This window comes from Cylas formicarius, unplaced genomic scaffold (genome assembly GCF_029955315.1).
Source record: "Cylas formicarius isolate icCylForm1 unplaced genomic scaffold, icCylForm1.1 PGA_scaffold_2__14_contigs__length_35257938, whole genome shotgun sequence".
NCBI classification, from domain to species: domain Eukaryota; kingdom Metazoa; phylum Arthropoda; class Insecta; order Coleoptera; family Brentidae; genus Cylas; species Cylas formicarius.
This window is the reverse complement of record NW_026844319.1, coordinates 28,988,217-29,013,509: the sequence shown is the minus strand read 5'-3', so window position 1 is coordinate 29,013,509 and position 25,293 is coordinate 28,988,217. Positions and strand designations below refer to the sequence as shown.

General features: G+C 33.7%; 1 protein-coding gene across 2 annotated transcripts in view; it reads right to left on the bottom strand.

Annotated features, from left to right (window-relative positions):
* The window catches only part of LOC132698527 (uncharacterized), a 50,099-nt gene that overhangs the window by 5,397 nt on the left and 19,409 nt on the right, over nt 1–25,293 (bottom strand). Inside the window, exons 2-3 of one of the 2 annotated variants that reach the window (XM_060664650.1) lie at nt 8,173–8,356; nt 5,729–5,911 (exon numbers count right to left, since the gene is read on the bottom strand). In XM_060664650.1, coding sequence (XP_060520633.1) covers nt 5,729–5,911; nt 8,173–8,354 — 365 coding nt within the window. In that variant the 5' untranslated portion in view covers nt 8,355–8,356. The remainder of the gene's footprint in view (nt 1–5,728; nt 5,912–8,172; nt 8,357–25,293) is intronic. The other variant, XM_060664651.1, reaches the window with a different exon arrangement.

The following is a 25,293-nucleotide window of genomic DNA, read 5'->3' as shown; positions in this document are numbered from 1 at the left end:
AATTTGGAGCTATCTACTTCAGACTTGGCAGGAAAACAGTCCATACCCATATCCAAGCGTAGACTATTTAAATCCCGATAAGTCTTTTTTGTTTGAAAATAAATTTGTTGTTGTTATTTATTTGTTATTATTAATTTTTTAAACTGGTGTCGTAAAATAATAATATTAAAAAAGGCACTGCAGGTACTCTTGCACAGAATAAAATGCCTTCTGGATAAGCAATCGTCTCACCTCAGCCTTAAACTGACCGCAGCCCGAAATCCGTCTCATCCCAGGTGGTAATTTATTAAATAGTCGACGATTGACGATTGAGCTAGTCGCTACCGAACTTAATATATGTTTGGAAATATCTAGGTTATAATTCTGTCTAAAAGTATAATGTTCATAGGTTGCACGTGTACATATATACTCATTATAATTAGATTTAACCATCGTTACCGAATTCAGTGTGTATAGACTGGGAAATGTCAAAATTTGCATTTCAATAAATATATTTTTGCAGGAATCATGTTAATAAATAAAAGACTATAATCGACCCTTCTTTTAAGTTGCCAAATGACAAAACAGTGTCTGGATAATTTTTTGAGAATATAGTCCGCCTGATAAAACCAAGAAAGATCAGAATCGAACTAAACTCCCCTCCATCGTTTTATTATTACACTTAATTAAGATGCTCGTATCTATGCCTCTTAATAAGAAATGAATCAATTCAGTTTTATTATGACTTAATGTAAGACTATTCTGTTACAATAATCAACAATATCTGCCACCGTCTCATTAGAGTTCTTTGAGAGATCCTCCATGTCGGAAACGCAGCTGTATCATCAGCAAATAGTGATAGAATAGAGAAATCATTAAAAGCAGGTGCAGCCAAATTCATATCTGATATAGTTTTATGGTTATTAGTAAAAAATGTATGAATGTTTGCCTCTTTTTTTATAATTTGCCAAAATGCGATATACTGCTAGAACTTAACATAAAATGATTATCGTATAATTTCTTTGTATCGGCAATTTTTTTTTGATGTAGCTTTTTAAAAATATTATATTTATTTACAATGTCCATGTCTAACGTTATTTATATTATTTTATTTAGTAAAGCGTCTTCTATAAATTGGGATAGATTTAATTTTTTCCGTATAAATCACTTGAGCATTTAAAGCATTTAATGAAAGCCGTACTAAAAATGTTTTCAATTACGGACTTGTGATTATGAGAATTTCGGGTATATTCCAATGTTTTATTCAAACCAAAGGATATAAACCGATTCACAAGTGCTGCCACCCGTCTAGACTGAGAATCGTCAAAATTCACATTAAAATCACCACAGAAAAAAGATGCGCTGTTTGGGTTTTTAAAAGTAGATTTAAATAATCCAGAAACATATCGAAATCACCTGATGTCAGACTCGGAAAATACCTCACAGAGGGTATATTCAAAATGTTGGTTTACATTTAAAATAGGCACATTTTTTCCCCTCTTTAACAAAGACTGCAACTCCTCCACCATTGAGTTCGGAACGAGAAGCGGACAGGACTGCAAGTTAATTAATAGCAATTCCTCCAAATCGCACCATGTCTTACTCAGACAAAGCACTTCTGGAAAGCTTATTGAATGTAATAACAATTCGAGCTGATCAGACTTATTCTTCAAATTTCAAACATTTATGTCACGGATTATTTACCGTTTATGTTAAAATAATTGGCTGGATCTGCAAGATTTTTGATACCGTTGAAAACTGTAACTGAAGATATATATATCAGCCAAGCAATCCTTTGTCTACCATAGACAATAGAGGAAGCAATTAAACACGTAAAAGGAGAGGCTTGCTCTTTGTTTGTATTCTTTTTTCAGCTAACCAAACTTAACTCTCATGTAATAGACGTATTTACTATAAAATCGTCTAATGCGCCTAATGCAGCCTAATTGCATTGGGGTACGTAGCCGTCGACAAGCAAATTAACAAGTATTTATTACCGGGGCTCCTTGTCAATCGTATCCATTATGCGTATTTACTCTGTCAAATTACGTTAGGCCACGCCAACGATGTTAGTGAGGTACTCGCAACCCTGCGAAACGTCATTATGCGTGATCATGCCTTTACGCCTAAAGCAGTATTCCGACGACGGTAGATTATTCCCAAATTCAACGAAAAACTCCTAAAATTTAAAAATTCCTTTTCCAAAACTCAAAAAACAGGAGGAGGTTTGGAATGAATGAGGAGATAAAGAAAAAAGCGCTGGAAGAACTCACAAGTGTTATATATATGTTTAATTTTGTATATTTTAGTTCTGCACTCTTTGCCGCATATGCATGGAATTTTGTCTTTGACGGATCCAACATGTTGAGAGTGATAAATCTGGTTTTAACGTGATATCTCTTTAGATCTCTTGATATGTGGTCAGTGAGGGATTGCTTTCAGCTTCATTGCTATTGGAAGGTTGTGGTGAAGTGTACTTTGTGATGGAACGTTTAATATCTTTAATGTGCGAATTCTTAGAGAGAAGAGCAGAGGTAAGGTGTTTTAATTCAATGGCTCGGGCTGAGATAGTTTTACGGCTCTGTGAACAACCAATGATTTTTGGCCTGGATGGTGATGTGACAATGCATTAAGATATCGGTTTTTGTGCATAGGTTTTCTGCAAACATAATGATCGAATGTTAGGTCTGATTTTCTATTGATAAGAATTATCACTTTTAGCACTCAAACCCTAAATAACCGTAACTTAAATAAATAAGTAAAAAAATACGGTTCTTTTTTATATTAAATTTATTACCAATATTTCCTACTTTTCCTACTATTTCACTACTATTTTGATTGTATACATCTTTGTGTATTATTATTTTATGAAAAAAGGCAAAGAAAGCTTATGATATATAAATATCTTTCCAATTTGTTGTATTGGAACTCCTTTTAACAACAAAGTGATAACGTCATTATGTAAATTGTAGATTATGTAAATCGGAAGTCTAAGAATTTGTATTTAGTTTTAATTAGTTTCTATTTCAGTGGTAAAAAGTATGTTAGGGTGTATAGAGTTTAAATGTCTAAGAAAAGCTACTAGTGATTCCTGACCATGAGGCCAATTAGACAGGAGTTCTCGAGAGCTTTCTTCTCAAAGGCTCTCAAGCTCTCCTAGACGTTGGTTCAAAAATTTGACCGTCATAAGAAAAATTTGTTCCAGGCAAACATTTTTCAATTAAGGTGAGAAGATTTGGTTCCAGATTCTCGGATTTTAATATATCTAAAATGATGGCGAGAGTGTTAGAAATAGGAACTTGATTAAAGACGGATTCTAAGTGGAAACTAACCATGATATCTTGTGTATCTAATGTAATGCTTTCTATTTGTTCAATGAAGTGAAAGGAATTAAGTACGAAACTGTCGGTTTTCCCTGTAAGGGGTTTTAATAAAGTTAGTTATTAAATTAGAATTGATTGATATTAGAATATAGTAGATTTGAATTGATTACTTCTTCTAATAACGAAAAATCCGAGAGTCTATAGAAATCTATAAACAACCTAACAATCTTAACCGCGACTCAGGTCTGTACCTGTCACCAATATGGGAATCAGTCATGCAAGACGGTGTTTATGACCCTCATTTAGCTCTGAAGAAGCCAACAGGATGATTGGCGAGACGTTAGCTAGTTCGAGTCAACAAAAACCGAGGCAGGAGGAGTCCAGAAGTTTTATAAAAAGTATTACACTATCCTGCGGAAGTGTGTTGGAAAAATTAAGATCTCGCCAAAGTTAGAGAGAAGGTTACGTTTTGTGCAAGGTATGTCGACTGGCTGAGTAGAAAATCAAAACACGTCACTTGCTGGATGCCATCGTAATCCTAACACTATCAAAGGATTCTCAGATTCCTTATCAAAAGAAAAAATGTCTTGGCGGAGGTACGATGCAGGAATATCTTCCGGTCGTTACTAGACCATTTCCTCAATTCGTACCCACGCCTATCTATCAGAGCATGTTGAATAAATTCAGACAGTCCTCAAGAACTTACGAATTTATTGGACTCGGATAATGCTCGCTTGCCCCCTAAAACTAAGCCATCCGTTGCTTTTGCGTTCAGGACCGGATTTATTGTACACATGCTCAAATTTTTTAGCGGAGTCTCCTACTGATCGTTCCCGTTTTGTAAAAAATAATAATTGCTGCCAGAACTGTCTAAGGCTCCACTTTCCTTGCCAATAAAATATACCCCAAATTGAACACCACCGTATTTAATGTGAACACAACAACTTTACAGGAGACAACATTAATTTTGATAAAACTTAAAAGTCACCTTACTTTATGAACACACCTCGTAGTTCATAATATCAATTGATTTTTTTGTACAATACCCTTGCCTAATAAAATATATAATAATAAGTTTTATGCAAATTTTTCGAGACTCGACGTCCACATAGTGTTGCTGACGTTTCACCATCATCCTGTTGGCTTCCTCACAACCTAACTGAAACTTCTCGGCATTTTGTGTTTGATGCATCGAAGCAGTTGAGGTTTTTCTTATCAAAGGCTTCCATAAATGTATGCGCAGTGACTGGCGTTTCAAAAACACAATCTATATCAATTGTTATTGTCTTTCTGTGATGAACATTGATATCCATTTGTTCTAATTTTTTTGTGTTTGATACGATTGAGACAAACACGATAGAAGAACACAATGAAACATAAACGGACCGTTTTAAATTTGATTAAGCATCGATGCTGCGGGGTATTATCGAAATGCAATATGTTTGTATATGTTATTGAGGTATTTAAATGTGATCCTTTCAGTAAGTACGTATTTATGTACCTAATTCTCGAGCTTTGACCCCACCTGTACTTTATTTATCTTACAGTAAGGGAAGTTTGAAAATAATCGCGTGCCTGTCGATTAACAACATGCTTCTTCTTCGTGGTATTTTTTAAGAATATTTAGATTATATTCGCGGTTCATCATTGTATATTTAACCAGATATAATTGTGAAAAACGAGTATTAAAAACAGAAAATATTTATCGAGAACGATTAGTACCGGAGTTGGTCAATAAACTAGGAAACGAGAGTCGCGATAGTGACGATTTTTTAAGTTACTGATACCTTATTTTTATTATAGCTAATATTCTGTATATTAATAATTATACTATGTAGAAATGTAATGAAATAAAACGTAATAAATTGTTACTTTGTACCAATTTTTTTATATACATGTTTTAAGAATATCCCGCTTGTTAGTGTAGGTAGATAAATTCCTAGGACGACCCTATAATTTACTGGTCGATTGTAAAAACACAAAATTTTTGGTCATGAACTGACATAGGAGACAAACTGAGAACTCGTTTGGTGTCAGCGCAAAAACGTTTCAACATTTCGGTCACGAACATCCTGTACCTAAATAAATTTACTAGTGCCTTGATAATCAAATTGCCGCATTATAGTGCCCGATCAATTATTAAAGGATATCGAACGTGCCCATACGTGAATATAATTGTTAAACGACAACAAAAACGCTTATGTTTTTCCTGTTAAAAAAATATTAATAACAGTAAAATGGGTACAATAAAACTGTCGTTTCTGCAACCTTACAGTGTGACAGATTATAGTTATTTAAAAAAAATGACAGCATCGTCCATTAGGTGGGGGCAGTTATAATTAGAAAAAAATGTAAATTAACCGTTACACCACTTTTTATTTGTGCTTGGATATCTTTAACCATGGTACTACGGAATATTCACTTACCATAAAACGCTATCGACCTTCGGATCCCTCTTTCCGTACCTTCTGGCGCCGAAGAGTTCCATTTTGTTCTTGCACCACGTGCTCGAGCATCCAGACCTTTTCCCGTATCCCCTGGCGGTGAAAAGTTCCAAATTGTCCCCCACCCTCGTCGCCCTGGGTCTCATCATTTTCCTCGGATACCTACTAACATCAATCTCTCCTAAATACATCCCTTAAAACTTTACTGATAAACCTGAAACTTCAAATTTTGAGTAATTAAACCAAAAGAGATGGCTATAGAAGAGAAAGCAGTTCGTTAATCTTCTGTCAAAGTGCAAATTTTTTGGGAATTGATTCAGACCTTAAACTAAATTCGTGTCACCACACAGACCAAGTGGCCAAAAAAATATCAAAAAACATTTTTACTAGTAGGTAGGTGCAGATTGTAATATATTATGGACATCATATCACACTCTTGGCTTCCACTTGCTTTATTATGTAATAAACTGAGAGCAGCAAGAGTCTTTGGCCTACAACACAGGGTAATTGAAATAATCACAAACCTCACAAGCGCTTATGTAAGTGTCTGATTTAGGCTTACGAGATTCAAACAGATTTTTTTTAGATGTGAATAAAGTTACAGAGTACGGAGTAAAGACAACCTCAGCCGTGATTTCTTCCGTCTTAATGCTATATGTAAGGTCGACACAATACAACTCCCAAAAACTAAGTCAAAGACATTTTTTCAAGACATCAATAACTATAATACTATTTACAAAACTTCTGGATTTATCCTGCGTCGGTTTTTACTGTGTCAAAATTGTTGTTGGCTTCTCCAGAGCTTGGCTGAAACTGGCTCGCATTTTACCCTGTCCTGCTTACATATTGTTTGAGGGGACGGAGCTAAACGAGGGACCGTCTCAGATGATGATGATGATGATTCCCATATTGGTGACAGGTAAAGACCTGAGTCGCGGTTAAGATTGTTAGGTTGCTTATAGATTTCTATAGACTCTCTGATTATTTGCTGGTAGAAAAATTGATTACATCCAAGAATTATAGTTTTATGACATTTGCTCAGTGATGTTTTAAATGTGAGAAAGGACAACAGTGCCAAGTGTGAGATTGCTTTCGGGTTCATTGGAAGGTTTTGCTGAAGTGTATTTTGTGATGGAATGCTTAATATCTTTGATGTGGCAACTATTAGAGAGAAGAGCACAGGTAAGGTATTTTAATTCAGGGTTCAGTGACTCGAGTTGAGATAGTTTAACGGCTCTGTAAGTAAGAGAGTTGATAGCGGATGATTTTTGGTGATGGTAGCATTAAGGTATCAGTCTATGTGCGTACGTTTTCTGTAAACAAAATGACGCAATGTTAGGTATGATTTTCTATAGATCAGAATATCTAAGAATTATTATTAGTTTCTAATTTAATGTTAGGGTGTATAGACTTTAAATGTCTAAGAACATCTGCTAGGGATTTTTACCATAAGGAAAAATAAAAAATGTATCATAGACGTAGCGTTTCCATAATATTGGTTTCAGGTGGAAGGTGTCGAGAGTTTTTTTCTCAAAGGCTTCCATAAATATATTCGCAATGACTGGTGATAGTGCAGAACCCATAGCTGTTCCCGGCGTTTGTTCAAAAATTTGACCGTTAAAAGGAAAACATGTTGCAGGGTAATGTATTTTTAATTAAGGATTTAAAATATCTGAAATGCTGTAGAGAGTTTCAGGAATAGGGACTTTGGTAAATAGGCATTCTACTTGGAAACTAACCAGTATATCTTGTGTATCTAATGTAATGCTTTTTATTTGTTCAGTGAAGTGAAACGAATTAAGTACGTATTTATGAGTTCTCCCAGTAAAGAGTTTTAATAAAGAAGTTAGATATTTTGCTAGAGAATATATCGGAGAACCAATGGTGCTGACGATAGGTCGAAGGGGTAACCCTGATTTGTGAACCTTAGAGAGGCAGATCTTTACCTGTCACCAATATGTGAATCAGTCATCCGAGACGGTGTTTATGCCCCTCATTGTGCTCCGCCCCCCTGAAACAACATATAAGCAGTTACAGAGTAAAATGAGAACCAGTTTCTGTTAAGCTCTGAAGAAGCCAACAGGCGAAACGTCGGCAAATTCGACTCAGCAAAAACCGACGCAGGAGGAATCCGGATGTTTTGTAAATAGTATTACAGTAGCCTGTGGAAGTTTGTTTGAAAAATATCAATAACTATGTCTAGTCAGATGATTATACCTCTTCTGTGATATTCTTAGTTCAGCTTTAATGTATGTCTAGATTCCTGCAGTTTAATGTTTTCAATATTATGTTGTAAAATTGTTATTCCATATTATATTTTGTTGCCATGACTGATTGTATACACGTTTTATGTTTCTCTCTCTTGGAGAAAAAAGTTAGATTGATAGTGATGATTAGACATGGGAATCTCCGAATGAAAATCTTACCTAAACGTTTTATCGAGCTCGATGTTGGGAGTGAATTTCTCGGATATAAAAGTGCCCTCTTTATCGTTGACGAACTTGGCGAATTTTTCCGAATTTTCATCCAGGATCCTGGCTCGAGCGACTAAGCAGCAAGCGAAGACCAGTGCCGAGAGTATTGCCACGTGTTGAAAGGAAACCGCCATTACTGCAAAAAACGGAGGGCCTTTTTCGAAAAATCTCCGACAGTTTGAAGTTTCCGCCTATAGAAATATGACGACAAACTTTCAACGACGTCTCTAGTGCAGGAAAACTCATCTCACAATTTTTTGTTAATGCCCATTTTGCTAAATTACCAGCAGCCAATTTAGATGTAATAACTAAGCAGTTAGCAATTAAAAAGTAAGTATTACGTCAAATTATAGACTTCCACGACGTCTCATCGGATTCAATCCAAAGTAAACTTGGACTTTTTCTATGTATACTACAAAACCGAATTTTTCAAATCTAAAATTCTCGACTTCCATGTAAATAATAATAATAATTTTATATATTCATTCATTTATTTATTTATTATCCAAAGCTTCTCTCCTGAACATTTGAAATATTATAATTTTGTTGTTACAGGGTGTCCCATAAGTATCCCCTCGTCATCAACTTTATTATTTTAAATGGAACCCTGTATATATCGACATTTCTGGAATCCTTGGTTAAAATAAAGGTCACTCTCTTATTTAAATTAAATTAAATTCTCACAACAACATTAAGTAAGGTGTTATGGTCATTTTTCGGTAAATGTAGTAGCAGGTAATTTGTAAATATTACATTTGATAAAGACACGGTGTTGTAGAATCAATTGTCATGTGAATATATATAATTTCGTGAAAATCTGAACTTTTAGTTCTTATTTATTTTGTAAAATGAGATTGCATTTGACGTAATCTTCCGATCTAGGTTTACCGGCTCTAAAATATGGTAAACTTTCTGCGTGGGCAACAAAGGACAAGATAGGTTAGGATGTATTGTCCTTTTCTATGAGACGCCGATAAGATAAACAATAAAGTATTTTTCGCATTTTGCGTTTCTTTTACGTCAATTTCATTTTTCGAATGTTCAATTCGATAATGACACGGCCGTTATGAAACCGAGCAAATTGTATTGTGGGCAACGGTTTTCGGCAAGTCATCGCAAGATTGAAGCACGTAGGTTATACGCGAAAATCGAATCGAAAAGCCATTTTTGAAGCGTGAAAATTGAAAATCAAAAATCCCCAGGTCAAACTATTAGGAAAAATGTAAATTTTCTGTTTTTTAAATAGTAATAGTAACAATGTGATTATACTTCGACCAGAAATATAGTGCTTTTAGAACCGACCGCGTGATTAACTTTGCCTACTGTTTATTACTCCAAAACCGCAGCCCCTTATAGAACGCTCTGCCGAGCAGACCCTTACCCGTAACTATTCCAGGACCGTCCTAGGAATGTATTTAGCCCCTACTAACAAGCCTATCAATTCTTGAAACATGTACATAAAATAATTTATTACGTTCTATTTCAATATATTTCTACATAATATCGTAATTAATATACAAAATATTAAATATAATCAGTCAGTATCGCTATTAGTTCAATGATCAACTCCGCCACTAATCGTCCTCGACAAATATTTTCTTCTTTTATTATTCGTTTTTCACAGTTGGACCGGCCTTTTACTGATATTTTAGCTACCTCTTTCCGAATTACGTTTATGGTACCATCACTAAATGTTGGTGCAGTGTTATTTCTTCTTATATACGCTATCAACTCAGACCAAATTACCTCGATCGGGTTACATATGCAATGATACTGGGGTAATCTCAACATTTCATGTGCGTTTCCTGCACACTAGATCGATGTGTAATTAGGTATTTTACATACGGGAGTAGAAAAAATTATTTTCTTACAGAAATTCTTAAATTTCTTTATTTGAAGAAAAGTATTATTATTATTATTCTACACAATAAAAGAGTTTTGGCGATAGTTTTGGCAACAGTTTATTTTCAAACCAGTCCTCAAATATCAATCTTTGACGTTTTTGGCATAGAAAAATAAGGCATCTTCCACCCAACCATTTTTAGATCCAGCATGAAGAATTATTATGCGTTGTCAATGTGAACGCGGCACATCTAGTACACACACCATCTTTTTTTTACTATATCGCGAGTGTCGAACCACGTTTCGTGTACATAGACTATTCGTCTATTTTAATAATTTTAATAATAATCCATCCTCCATTGCAAAATTCTTTGAGATTCCATTAGCACTTGACATTTAATAATTGTTAAGTCTGTCGGTACTTTTTTATGCAGTTCTTTTAGGGTTAAAACACTATTCATATTCACTTTATAAGCGTTGAGATGTGTTTTATTACGGTCCTGCGAAGGTCTGCAGTTAAGGTACAATACAGTACTTAAACTATATTTTTGGTTGTATTATACGCACAAATAAAAAATTAGGGATTTGCTTAATTCATTATATCAAACAGTAGCGTATTCGGTTTAGATACATTTTTATGAAGGAAATTAAATTTTCAATAAATATGGATGAATATTATGAGGTCTACTATTTTATTCTGCCAAATATGGCGTCTTGAAGTCTCCCTTCATTTTGTTTGACCTAAATTAATCATGTTTCATTCAAATAAACATTCAGGAACAATAACAAAGAAAATATTGTCGCGATCATAAAATATTTGTTTGCGGTTCGATTTTGATAATTTTATTTTCGTCAATTTCATTTATATACAAAAAGAAAATATCGAAATCGAACCATAAATTTTTTAAAATCGAAGTAGAAGTTATAAGAATAGTCAAGCCTGAGAATAGTGATTTTTAAATATCTCGATAGTCGATAGCTTCAAATTTAAGACACTTGTTCCATTCCTTAATATAGCACGAAATAAATTGAACAAACTGTACAACAGGCGAAAACCTTAAATACAAAACCTTTTTGCGAATACCGGGTACACCCTGTACAGAATAAGGGCTTATACCTCTAGATCATGTGGATCTTATCGTTCAAGAATTTTTTTATAGCGATTTCCAAAAAACAGTCCAAAGTGGAAAAAAAAGATGGCCGCCGAGGCTTGACCTCAGCCATTTTCACACATCTTGTGGACTATTGAAGATTAGCAAAAATTTGGACTGCCTAGCTTAAACCGTTTAATTCCGTAACGGAGAACAGACAAAAAAAATGATAATTTCTGTACCAATGGGCTTGAGTGTGACACACTGTACATTAGCCGTTTTGAAGAAAACAAAGCAATTTATGAACTGCTAATATCAACATTTATGTATCCCATGTAATGGTAGTAATGATAAAATTTGTAACTGTGATTTCTTTTTTCTTTATTCGTTTTTTTTTTGAACCACCCTATATGTTGTACAAAACGACGGATCACGAAACAATACCGCTTTGGGCAAACATCGTCAAGGATTTGGAGCTTAACGTTTATCCCAAACCATTCGGTCTCAATATTTATGAAATTTATTAAGTCGTTCTTAATCCAAATTTGCGCAAATCTTTATGGCACTCTCGTGATATTGACACTTAAATGAAACGTTATTAGCGCTCTCGCGATATACATAGTAATTTAATTTGAGTCGGTTTTGGAAAACAAGGCATCTGTTGTAAAAATCGCAAAATCATTGCAGTCGCCTACGGGTAATTCATGCTATTTGCGAATCGATAACGAGTTTAGTGTACAAAATATAAGTGCAAATAATAAAACAATAACAATAAGGATGAAGATATAGATTTCAACATGTCACGTAGTTATATGATTATGATTTTAATTGAGCTTTAAGAATTTATTTTATTTATGGTCGGAGGTGTCAAGAAAAATTTATGTAGGTAATCTTTTTGGAAATAACACTCACTTATTATATTTAATGGATTTGTACAGGATAGCCGGTCCAAGACCTTACATATTTTATCTTATCTCGAAACCTACGGGACTTTATTTTTTTTAAACTTTCCTAATCGTCAAATTTTTATTTACAGGGTGGTAAAACAAAGTTACATTTATATATATATATATATTAATATGTGTGCACCGTTTCGAACTTATTAGCGACCATCTTCAGAATTCGGGTTATGTTTAAACCATCAATGTCGGGTCGCTTATATAACTTTTTAAACCTTTTTCCATATATTATTTTTACAAAAATGATGCTTTTCTTTAGGCAATGGTCAAATTTAAAATATTTTCTTACAATACGCCGTGTTGACACGTTTCGCAAAATGATACTTTTCTCAGTTTTCTAAAATGAGACACCCTGTATATTATTGGATTTTCGAATAGCTACTTTAATAGCATTTGCAATTATATAATAGGGGTCTCTGACTTAACGTTTTGACATAATTGGCAATCATTTTCCAATAATACATCAATTATTTTACATTCATAATTTAAAATTCTTGTAAATAAGGAAAAAGCTCTTAAAAAATATTCATATTTTTAATAATACGGACCAAATGTTTAAAAAAAATATATTAACATCTGTAGGTTGAAAGACAAAAACAAAAAATCTTTGTATTATAATATTTTAAGCGTATTTTTTACGACTTCTACTATTTTCTATTTATTTTATTAACTTGGATTTTTGTTGAGTCTATTTTGTATAAAGTATACGAAGGAAAAAAAAGTTGACCTATTAGAATGTTACATCGCCAATTACAAAAGTCCGGATCTATCTATCTATCTATAGACGATTGCCAGCAAAAAAATTCCAAAATATAGCAGCTGTTTCGAACAAACGGCAGCGTTGTAGCGAACGGTATTGGATGAAAATATGCAGGTAGAAATTTTTTTGAATTTTAAAAACACTCCAGAGACCTCCACACTTCCAACAGGTTTGAAAATTAACAGTTATGAGCCATTTAAATTCACACCAGAACGAAAACCATACTTAAGATTCGAATTTGGCAATATAATGATGGATAGGCATTTTTTAGATAACATATTTGATAATATAATTTGGACCGATGAATCAATATTGACAACGTCTGCGGTCTTATTTAATAAAAAATATATACATGATTGGAGTTCAGAAAATAAAAAATATATAAAAAGCAGGGGCAAAGATCCGTGAAAGTATGGCGCGCATCTGGAGATCTAGAATTTTAGGACCCATATTTTACCAACAAAATTTAACATCCGTACAATTCGGCCACTTAAATTATATAATAATATTCCAAAAGCATCCAAATCTAATTTGGCAGCAAGATGGCGCTCCATACCATCGAAATTCTGCATAGACTATCGAAAAATAAAAAAAAAACAACTTTGTTTTACCACGATTATCAAAATAGAAGGGGTCATATTAATAGAAACATCTTTCGAGGTTTCGAAATAAGGTTCCTCTTTAACGGGCCACACTGTACAGTGTTGACTTGTGGGACAGTGTGGGATTATTTACAGTGAGTGTCCTATTAGAGGTTTACTTATGTACTTATTTACTCACTCATGTTCTGCCAGATATACTCGTAACATATATCAACTTTCGTTTTTTAAATGGAACACTGTGTATATTATTACATTTTCAGATTCTGCTAATCATTCCCGATATAAGATAACAATTTTTCTCTCAACCCGTACAGCTAAATACTTGAATTTTTGGATGCGGTTCCCTATTAAATTGCTTTAACATAATATAGGATGAGAATTAACTCATCGATAATGCCCAATTGGCAAAATATAAAAATCCATATTCTATATTGGCACGTAAGTAATCAATTAATTGGCTGGCCATTTTCATATTTAAAAGTTGCTTTTATTTGAGAAAGCAAGACGGCGCATAATTAGGCAAACGCAGATATTTTGAATTTTTTTTAGATTGATGGTGGGTGTCAGAGAATTGTTTCAAGAATGTATCAGAAAAAGTTGAAAAGATTTGAAGTGAAGTTTCGAAACCTACGAAGAAAAGAACTTAAAAAACCCGTTATTACAATGATAAGAAATATTTATAAAGATTTCTAAAATACTCCTCAAAGTTTAAAGTTTTAGTTTAGATAGAATAAAACAGATAGACAATTACTTAAGTAAGAAATAATAATCATAATAATTCTCTGCTGTCAAATTAACGATATTGTTATACCATAACCAGAAATATAGTGCTTTATAAACCGACCACGTGATGAACTTTACCCGCTGCCGTATTTTAAAACAATTTTGATGCCTAACTGTCAAAAAAAAATCATCGATTAGATCTAATTAATTCGAAAAAATTACAAAAATGGGATAGTAAATATATCAAGTTTGCTTTTCAAATGTCGATGGAACATATTTTCAGGCGAGATAAAAGTTTCTTCTTATTAAATTCCATTTGGACGCCATATAACGCTAATCGTATTATGGGACGCCGATGCCGCAATTTAATAAACAAACCAAAACGCATTTGTCTATGTAAGTGAATCAATTTAAATCGGCAACTAACAAATTTAAACCGAAATAAACACGCAAATGCAATTCGATCGCAATTTCGGTTGTCGAATTGGTTTACGAAGTAATGTAAAATTTTTAACCGTTGATTAATATCTGATACGTTTCTTTCACGAATAAAGGAGCGTTAAATCCAGGGAACGCTCCGTACAAATCATTTTTATCTTTTTTTTGGGACTATAGACGATCTCAAAGGAATTTAAATATTGTATAGTCCTTTCGCAGATACGCGGTTTTGCACTATACTTGAGGAAAAAGGAAAAAAGACTTATTACTAAACTCCTTCAATGATTTTCACATAAAATTACAATTGAAGCTTGAAATTCAGAACCGATGTTTATTTTAAATATGTATTATATTAATAATTGTTTACTTGGATATTGTTTTTAATATATTAATCATGATCTACCGCTACAAATAAAGTAAAATAAGAAAAAAATTAAATTTTGAGCTAAATTGTTAAAACAACATTATACTAATACATATTTCTCAAAAGCTTAAATGATTTCCAGTTAATGTAAAAAAATATTATACAGGGTGTTCCACCTACAAAAATATATGTTTGTCTCAAAACTAATAAAACAAGCTACCCTACTGAATTTTATATTAATTAACTTCTTTTTAATTTCATAAAAAGTTGCACATTGTCATTTTGAACATTCCTTATGATTTCTTCTTTTTTTTTTTAATTTAATAGAAACCCAACGTGAGTGCGAGCAAAATTTCTATTCCATGACAATCGGGCGGATGCGCCAGTTATAACAAAAAATTTCATTTTTTGTGTTTCTACTAAGTATAAAGTAAAGCTCTAAAGAAACTAATTAATTACTTGGGTAAGTACTGATAATTTGTACAATTAATACTTATGTGATTTTACCATGCCCAAATAAAATATTCTTTATTTGTTTAAAGCACCTTAAAAGTCCTGAAGAATATTGAAAGCCGTAGCTTGGATCATCACGAAAACAGTGCAGAATTTTTTTTAAAAAGTTCCCGAAATGTCATCTATTTTGAGCTCAGTTTCAAAAAGGGTCAACTTTTGGAACTAAGTACTAAGTCCATATGTTATTAAAAAAACGATAGGTGTGTGAAATAAATTTACTTATTTTGGTAATAATGTGCGAATTTGATTTTACTTTCTTGTTTTTTTTTTGACGATATAGTTTGGAACAGACCATACCTACATGAACATTGGTTTTTCAAAGTCAAAACTTACTAGAATATAAGGAAACAGATGGTTTAAGTAAACCGCAATGACCATCGTTAATCGGTTTAGTAGACATTTCCCCGAATTACTAAATTATCTACGTCAGGGGATAATTTTAACGAAAGCGATATTTAATTTAATGAAAGTGCCCCGTAAAAGTCGCGGAACAAAATCGATCAATTAGTGTGGTACATAATTTCGCTTTCCTTTTTTATTTTACTGCACATGTATAAAATATAGGGCGTCCAGCTGCAAACTGGCTCGTTTAATTGCTGTTTTGGCAGAATTCTATTGGTTTAATTTTATATGAAAGCTTGCTAACCCTCTTTGAACCCGTTTTGAAAATTTCCTCACGTAATTATTGACTGGGTGGCCATAACCTAAGTGTCCGTTCCAGTTTTGCCAAATCAATAATAATAATTATTACAATTAATTGTAGAAAATAAACAAAAATATACAGGGAGTTTGGAAATTTCGTCCGGAAACTTGGAGGTAAAATAATGTTAGCGTGTCATGTAACAAAAATTCGAAATCGTAATGTTTGCCGAGTTATAGCTTGTCAACATTCTACACGCAGTACAGGGTATTGCATACGCCGCCCTGATTTGGAAAAAGTCATCCTTAGATATTAAAAGTGTTTCAGAAATCTGTCACTAGACCGCACTTTCTATAGAACATTTTTTTTATCTTCCCTGTATTTTATTTATTTAGATTGATATTGGAAAATAGAACAGACTGCCTTAAGCAGAATCACAAATCCTCAAAAAGTGTTAGCTGTGTTTTAAGTCGATAAGTGCTATCGTTTAGCCACAAAACGACTTTTTTATTTTCGGCCCGCACTTCTAATTTACAGAAAGGTGATACTGGATATCGCCATATGCATTTCTATTACGGAAAAGCAAGTGGAAATGCGGCGACGTGCACTAAATTTGGCATAAGTCAATGCTCAACATTTTCGAAAATAAAAAAATATTAATAATAACCAGGAATTAAACAGTATACAACCCTAATTACAATTCATTTTCAAAATGTGTACCGTTTTAAAAATGTTGTTGAACACGAAACAATACGCCTACCCAATTTATAAGTGCCCCCAAAAAAAGAATACATCAGATTAAAGTCTGGTGAGCGAGGAGGCCAAGCTAGAGGACCGCCCCGACCTATCCATCGATGTTCAAATGAACAAATTAAATACCCTACCCAGAAAATGTAAAATAAAATGAAGCACCATCTTACATCAACCAAAGTTTTGTCTCCACTGCCAGCAAAGGTGGTAGTTCCTCTTGGAGATATTGCAAATGCGTTTTCCCATTAGGCGATTGGTTAAGTAAATTAGGTCCGATAAGTTTATCTCCTATAATCCCTGCCCATACATTTAAAGAAAACCGGCGCTGATGTCTTCCTTCAATTTTGCATATTTCGAAAATCTACACGCCTGAACGCAGCCTCGTCAGTAAACAAAATGACATTTAGGAATTGCAGGTAATTGTGAATTTTTCCTAAAATTTGTTTGCATAAAATTACTGTCAATTGCTCGCCATCCTTTGAACATGAAAAGGCCGAAGATCATTTTCATGCAAAACTTCCCAAACTGTAGAGCAAGCAATTCTTTCCTGAGCAGCAAGTTTTCTCGTACCCGTTGACAGATGAAACTCCATAGTTTGAAGTATTCTTTCTTCACTCGCGCCGGTTCTTTTATACCTTGGTCTTTATTCATGTTATCAGGTTTGAATCATCCTCTTTCACCAAACCTTCTGTATATATTGATGAATGTCTTATCAGATGGAACATTCCTATTGGGACCAGCCTCGATATAAAACCGTCGTGCATGATCTGCATTTCCATTTGCCCTTCCGTAGCAAAAATGCTAGATAATGAGCTCTTTTAATAGAAACTATTTTTTAACAGATTGTGATAATGACTTTTTCAAATTTCATTAAGGCAGTTAGGTAAAATCACATTTACGATATTACTTATCGACTTAACACAAGATTGATCTCGAAAAATCGTGGCAGTGCGAATCGTCCTATAACAAAGTCACTACACAGCTTTGTATTTTTAAGGCTTTGTGCCCTATAGGGAAGCATTGTTGAATGACCACTATGTCTCTATGTATGTCTGTCCTTGTTTTTTGGTAAATATTAAAATTTTTACAAAAAATAGCGATCTCCAATGATTCTTTTATAAATATTTCCTATATGATAAATGAAACCTGAAACTCTCAACACAGTTTACGATACTGTTCAAATCAAATTTTCCCATCTTCAACGGCGTTTTTATTTATCGCCAACAATTTACCCACAATAACGGAAATGTTTAGGATCTTTTAGATTTTTTGCCCATATAAAGCAAATGGTTTTGAAGAAAATGCGTGTTTTCTGAAACCATGCAGCACGTTGTAATAGTAAATGACGTCATCGCGTCGAGATTGTGGGTGAGAAATGGTGATTTTCATTTGAATCTTTTCAAATATCTCGAACAGTGTAGGCGATAGACGAAAACTGTAAATACAAATAAAGTAGCTCTTGCTCCATTGTATAATACCATTTAAACAAATTGACCATATAAACAATGATTTTAAATTTTTGTCTATAATTGAAAAACCCTTTCATATTCGAAAAAATGGCTCCCAGTTTCTGATGTGGGTGTGGACTTTCACTTACATTACATTCTTGAATATGGTACAGAATATCCCGAACACCCTGTACAATATGTGAAAACCTAAAATACAAAAGCTTTAGCATTCCATACGGACTATATGGTCCTGTGAAGGATTTCTAGTTATGGTCAATTATCAATATAAAGGGATCTCAATTTTCAATTAAATGCAATGCGTTAAAAATGAAATTTGAAAAAATGAATATTAACAAGCTACAGCTCGGAAAACAAAACGATTCGAATTTTTGTTCCATGAGTTACTACCATTATTTTACTACGTTGAATCTTTCGTCTAAGTGTCCGAATTCAATGTTGAAACACCCTCTATAAGAGATAGTTTCAGTTAAGCTCTGAAGCAGCCAACGGGATGATTGGTGCTATGAGGTATTTCAAATAAAATTTTCGTAATTGGCATGATTCGGGTTAGCAAAATTGAAGAGAGACGGCAAATAATCAATTGGAAAACGAAAAATGTGTCAAAATAAATGGCTCCGCGGTATGCATCTAGATTAGGTTCCGTCGCCGATGCCAAGAGCAAAGTTAACTCGTCGAGTCTACTGGCGTACGGAATTATATTGACAGAATCGAAATTATCTACGAGACGGTTTCCTAATTTCAAGTTTTCGAGTTAAAGTTATATTATAATCGAGATTAATAAACTCCAGTCCAGCTGGAATTGTAAAACGGAAGTTCCGGCCGCCATATTTACGAAATAAATTAATCGACCAATGTCTGAAGAAGTCGTTCGGTGTGTCGCAGGCTATACTTTTTTCGACTGCTATATTTTTGATAAACGTCAAAAGTCTGTGCTTAAAATCTACCAAAACCCGTTACTAAAGTACCCGAAACGCCCGAAGTGCCTCGCGACAGTCGCAAGACGATATCAATCACTGGCCAATTAGGTACTTTAAATTAGGGACGACAAAAAGTACCCTAAACGTTGCTGACTTTGTATGTTTTATCATTTCCGGGGCCGATTTAAAACAGCCAGTATGTATTTTCATCAAAATCGCTGCCGAAAGTTTCATATCCCCAACGGATAATCTATATTTGAATACGCCAACCTTTCAAAATAGACTAATATTATTTTAGGCGAGTTTTAATTATTATTATTATTACAATTTTCGATCAGGGATGAGACCAGTCCAATTTTGTTGGTGTCGTATAATTCGTCAGCCAGTTTTCTAATTATTGATGCTAAGAACAGAAACATGTGATTTTTTTTTGAGATTTTTTAAGTGAAATCAATATTCATTTTATTTTTTACCAACATCGTTTAATTATCAAATAATAACATGCATATAAATGAAGGTAGTGCAAAAAGTTCTCCAAATTAAAATTTCGAAAATAGCCTTAATGTTTAATATTAAAATTGTAATTACTTGCCGTTGCAGTTGGCAAAGTTTTTGATAATGACTAGTGTAACTGAATTTGTTGTTGAGAATCGCATTAATGCAACTGTGCTGTCTAAAAATAAATTGAAAAACTGAAAAAGAACAATTTTGAGGGTCTTTTAGATTATTGTCTAATACAGCACTTAACACCTTGAGCACCCTGTATAACAGATGAAAACCTTATATACACAAGTTTTAGCTGTGTATGCGGGCTATATCGTCATGTAAAAGAAACTGACATCTGAAACACAAGCTTGTAGTTATAGCCAACTTTCAAAAACAGGGGAACGCATTGTTCAGCAAACGATTTTCGAGAAATGGTTTTTCTTAGACCCCTTGGAAACGCGGTTTTTGATTTCTTTAAAATACATCTCGACCCCCAGCCCCCCCAGTTTCAACAGGTTTCGTTAAGGTACCAATCGCTATCTGCTTCGCAAATTTCGAGTCCGTAGCTTCAATTTTCGACCACTTGCTGTGTTTCATTGCGGTCTACGAAAACCCAACGAAAATCGCGAAAAAAATATGGACGCGGAGCTTTCATTGGCACTATTTTTTATTGGGTAATGTGTCTCGTGAGGTATTTAAAACGAGATAAATTTCAATGATTTAGCTCTAACTGTTTGGAAGTGAATCGTATTTTTACGGAATGTCGACAGAGAACAGACACAAAAAAGTTTTCTGTTTCAGTTGCCTATAAAGCCGAACATTATGGTGCATAATGAGGGAGACCATACTCGACGCTATAACCTTACTTATAATTGCATGCCGCGAACATTGTCGTTAAAAATTTACGATTGTTTAACGGAAATTCTGCTTAACGCGTGGCGTTCCCATTCCGCATGTAGGAGCTACGTCAGCATATATACCTTTTCGGTTTATGGAGAATTAATTAAGACCCGGGGCGATATGATCCGAATTAGATATTTCTCACACATCTTCCGAGGATAGTTGCTAAAGGCGGAGATCGTTAAAAAGTTATTAACCTATTTCGGGCTCTGTTGTTCAAGTTCTGAGCAGTGCTTGGCGCAAATGGGGCGGTCACGTGGTCTTCGGTGAAAACTGTCCCAAAACCGCCTTTGTCATACTACTTAGCAAGGTGTTAAATAGACGAAAACGGCAATTTTAAGGGTTTTTTAGGTTCGTTTATCCATAATCAACACACCCTACACATAATTGAAAAAGTTCTGGAAATGGAGGTTGTAGCCCGGACCTGCCACGTTTCCTGGTCCATGAATGACACTGTTTGAACCGATTAGCCATATTTTGGTTAATAATTTACTCTGGAAAAAAACAATTTTCTGGGTCCTTTTTTTCCGACGCTGATCGTTTCTGTACCAATGGGAAGCTGGAAAAAGGTGAAACTAATATAAATATAAGTTGTGCCACTCTCCGTAATAGACAAAAGGCAATTAGTAATGGAATTACACCGACTACGCAGTTGGAGATTTAATACCTACAAGAAATTAAAAGCTGCAGATTAGACACAGATTACCTTGATGAAACGTGGTTCGATACACACTACAATGTATCCAAAGGACACTCAAAACTGTGAAACGAAAACATATTTAGAAACATTTAGAAGAAAATGTAATTGTTTTTTCGATTATTATAAAAAAATAAAAAAAATATATTTTTACCAAAACCTTTGAGATTCCGTCCTTTAATACCTATCTGGGCCTAGTGACGTAACTTCCAAAATGCAATTGAGACAGACTGTGATGGATGTGTTTCTACCGAAGCACACCGGGTTCAGAAGCGGCGAAAATAATACACACACTATACTATACTAACGGAGTGTATTACTATACGTGAAAAACAAAAGTACAAATTGCATGGACCGGTCGTATCGACTCTGGTCCAGCAGATCGAAATCGAACAAAACAATCAATAGCACGTCAACACAGTTCGTCCCCTAAAAAGGAACTGGCCACTCCGCGCTCCTTCGCCGACTTCGTCTCTGACAATTGGCAATAGAGGGCGCTCCGCACATCACCACCACACAGTACACTCCGACCAATTTTTAAACCATCACAAAACGATACATATGGGACCACACTAAATAGCAAATGCCATGTAATTTTTTCAGCTATTTAATTGAATATGACGACAAAATTGCGAAACGTTAATACAACAGACGCTATTCCCAAGATCTGACGACGTCAAGCTGGAAAATGACAGGAGACACATTTGGTTTCACATGTTCAAAATAAACTAAGTATGTGGGTAGATCATTATCATATCAAACGCATGCTCGGTTCTAAGACCTCCTTTTCCCTTAAAGCGTTCTTCAGATGAATTTTATTTAAAGGACGGTTTAAGCAACAAAAGAGCTTCAAAGAACCATTATTTAAAATATACGTTATTTTTTTAACTAAATTATCATCCTAAGCGATCATAAAATATTCATTCCTAACGTTGCTTAGTTGATTTTGTAAAATTCTGTCATATTCAAAGAAAATAGCGTTTTTTCACTGCTTAAGATATTCAAATTTAATACTTTTATAGAGATAACACTATTCAAGTGACCCCACAGAGTTTGAAAATATCCAGAAAATTCCAGATAATTTTCGTATAGGTTGTCTTGAGCCAATAAAAAATTGGATTTCCGATGATTTGACTTGTCGCTTTAAGGCAATGTGTTAATAAAGTATGTTTACAAGCCCAGCGTTGTCACGTCAACCTCAGACATGTAGCAACGTTGGAATTTCATGTAGGATGTTGTGCACCTCACAAAGTACCGCCTCCTTCGAGAAATTTATCGCCTTTTTAAACAAAATATTTGGAAATTCAATATTTACGGCATAATTTGATTTTTACGGAGTGTCGCGTTGCCTTTGAAGCGCATTTTAAATAATATCAAAACAGCGGGGATGAAACAAAACTTTGTTGTCGGGAAATTGCAAACAAACAAGTTGGGTGGGTGTCGTTTTTCCGCCCTAGTTTCCGCAGCTCCGTTTTTTGCATTGAAATTTAATTAATTTTTTTCATATGCTAAAGTTTACTGACAACAGTTTGTATGGGGTGAGCCGTTTATCTTGGGGGACTACCTTTTCTCAGTCTCCATAGGGGATGGAGCCAAAAATTAAATACAAAAGTCGATATCAATCTATCGGACTTTATTTTTTCAACTTCTTTTTTGAGAAACTTCCGCAGGTAAATAGTCATTCAGTTCCTGTTTGTTTGAAAACTCATTTAGCCTGGTTTACCGTTCTTTTTTTAATCAATATTGGGCAATACATTTGATTATTGATAAGTAATAAACATCTTAATTTTTCTTTATTATTTTAATCATCCAAGTGTAATTTGTTGGCCAAAAATTGTAATTCGGCTTTCTAAAGTAGATACAAAATTTTCCAAAGTCGTGCAGTAAAGGGGCTAGAGCCCAGAATTTATCTAGGCCAAAATTTGCCGCCCTACTATGCTTTAATGCAATTAATACACATTTTTAATGTTAATCAATTAAATTTATGAAAATATGCTCATTAAATAAATGTCCGTTCAGTGGTGGCCTTGGAGATGAATGATGTTTTTCGAAAACAACACTCAAATTGTAAAAATAGAATAATTCTGATCAAAAGTTCTACTGGTTGCTTAGTTTTGGTTAGTTTGAACGAATACAAATGATGCCAAAAAAAGCCTTATACAAGTTTTGGTTTTCAAATATTATTTAATATTCTTATTATTCTTTGCAATTATAAAAACTATTGACAACTAAATGTTTTTCAAAATTTCATATGATTAAAAATGCCAACACTTCGCTCGACATTAGTTTATTAATTATACAAATCCAGATCTTTTTCGAAATTTGTGAAATTGTCTATAAAAACTTGAACGAAATATTTTTTTAGGATTTTCAATTGCTAATTACTAATCTCTGGAGAAAATAATTTTGTCGTGAAAAACAAAATAATAAAAAAAAAATGTTTTTGAAAAATACCTTGCGCTACCTCATTGTTCTCAACTCAACAAATTTAATGTGGGTCTGGACTTCTACTTCTCGGCTAAAACTGAAGTCGGTAACTGCACTTTTGCGGCACCTATTACGGTTTTTAATATTGCATCGAACACCCTGTACAAGAGTATACCGTAATACCGTAAGTATAAAAGTTTTAGCTACCTATATTTTATATATATATATATATATATATATATATATATATATATATATATATATATATATATATATATATATATATATATATATATATATATATCAGCCCTCCCAATCTCAATAGGTTCCGTCATGGGATCAAACGCTGTTTGCTTGCTGAATTTCAAGTCGTCAAAAATGTGTTTTTCTGTGTTTAAGTGTGGCATAATTATAATCTAGTTCTGCCAGCTATTTTTAAACCACATTTTGACAAATGTTTTGAAACTTTTTCATTGGGTTCTCTTATGTATGTAATTGTTTTAAATTGTTCGTGTTCTGTATTAGGTTTCGGATAAATAGAGTTTACTGTTATCTGGATTGGTTTTTTATTTATAATATTATCGATAATCGATTGTAGCCGTTGTTGTAATTTTCTGTTGAGAGTGGCGTATTAGGAAGTCTGTGTGTAAAAGACTGAAATGCAGCCATTTTGTGTGTATAAGGGTGATTTGAGCTATTACGTTTGACTGTGTCCCTGTGTGAAGGTTTATGGTAAATGGAAAAATTTAATTTGCTTTCTGTTTTTGAAATTGTTAAGTCCAAAAAATTAATAGAGTTATTTTGTTCAATCTCGATAATGAATTTTATACGATTATGTAATGGGTTAATGTAATTTAAAAAAAGAATTCAATTGTCTGTCCGTTCCAAAAAAGCAAGCAAAGACATCATCCAAGTATCTATACCATCATAGAAAACTTTTTCTTAAAGATGCTCTAGTATGATATTATCGAAATTATCCATAAAAATCTCGGCTAACAAAGAACGAAGTGGGTTTAACATAATCAAACCTCCCATGGAGATGTAAATTTATCCATTAAATTCAAAATAATTTTGGTCTAAAGATACTATTGAGCAATCTAATAAGTCTTGTTTCACCAATGAGTTAACCTGTTTCCGAGTGAGGGTGAAATAGAGCACATTCCATAGGTGGAATACTGGGAAATAAGTTTTGTACATCAAAAGACAATAATGTTGCGTTAGAAGGGATTTTGATATCTTTCATTTTGTTGATTAATGCAAAAAAAATTTATTGCTAATTTTGGTTTAAAATCTGTGTGGAAATTTAAAGTATTAACTAATTTTGTTGAGAGTTTAACTTCTAGAGCTGTTACGTACGACACGACTGATCTTATGGGCATATCTTGTTTACGTAATTTAACTAAAGAATATTATTTCGGCGGTTGTAAATTCATAATTGTTAAAAAATACTTGTCTTTGTCACTAGATAGTGTGGAGTTAGTAACTACTTTCCTGC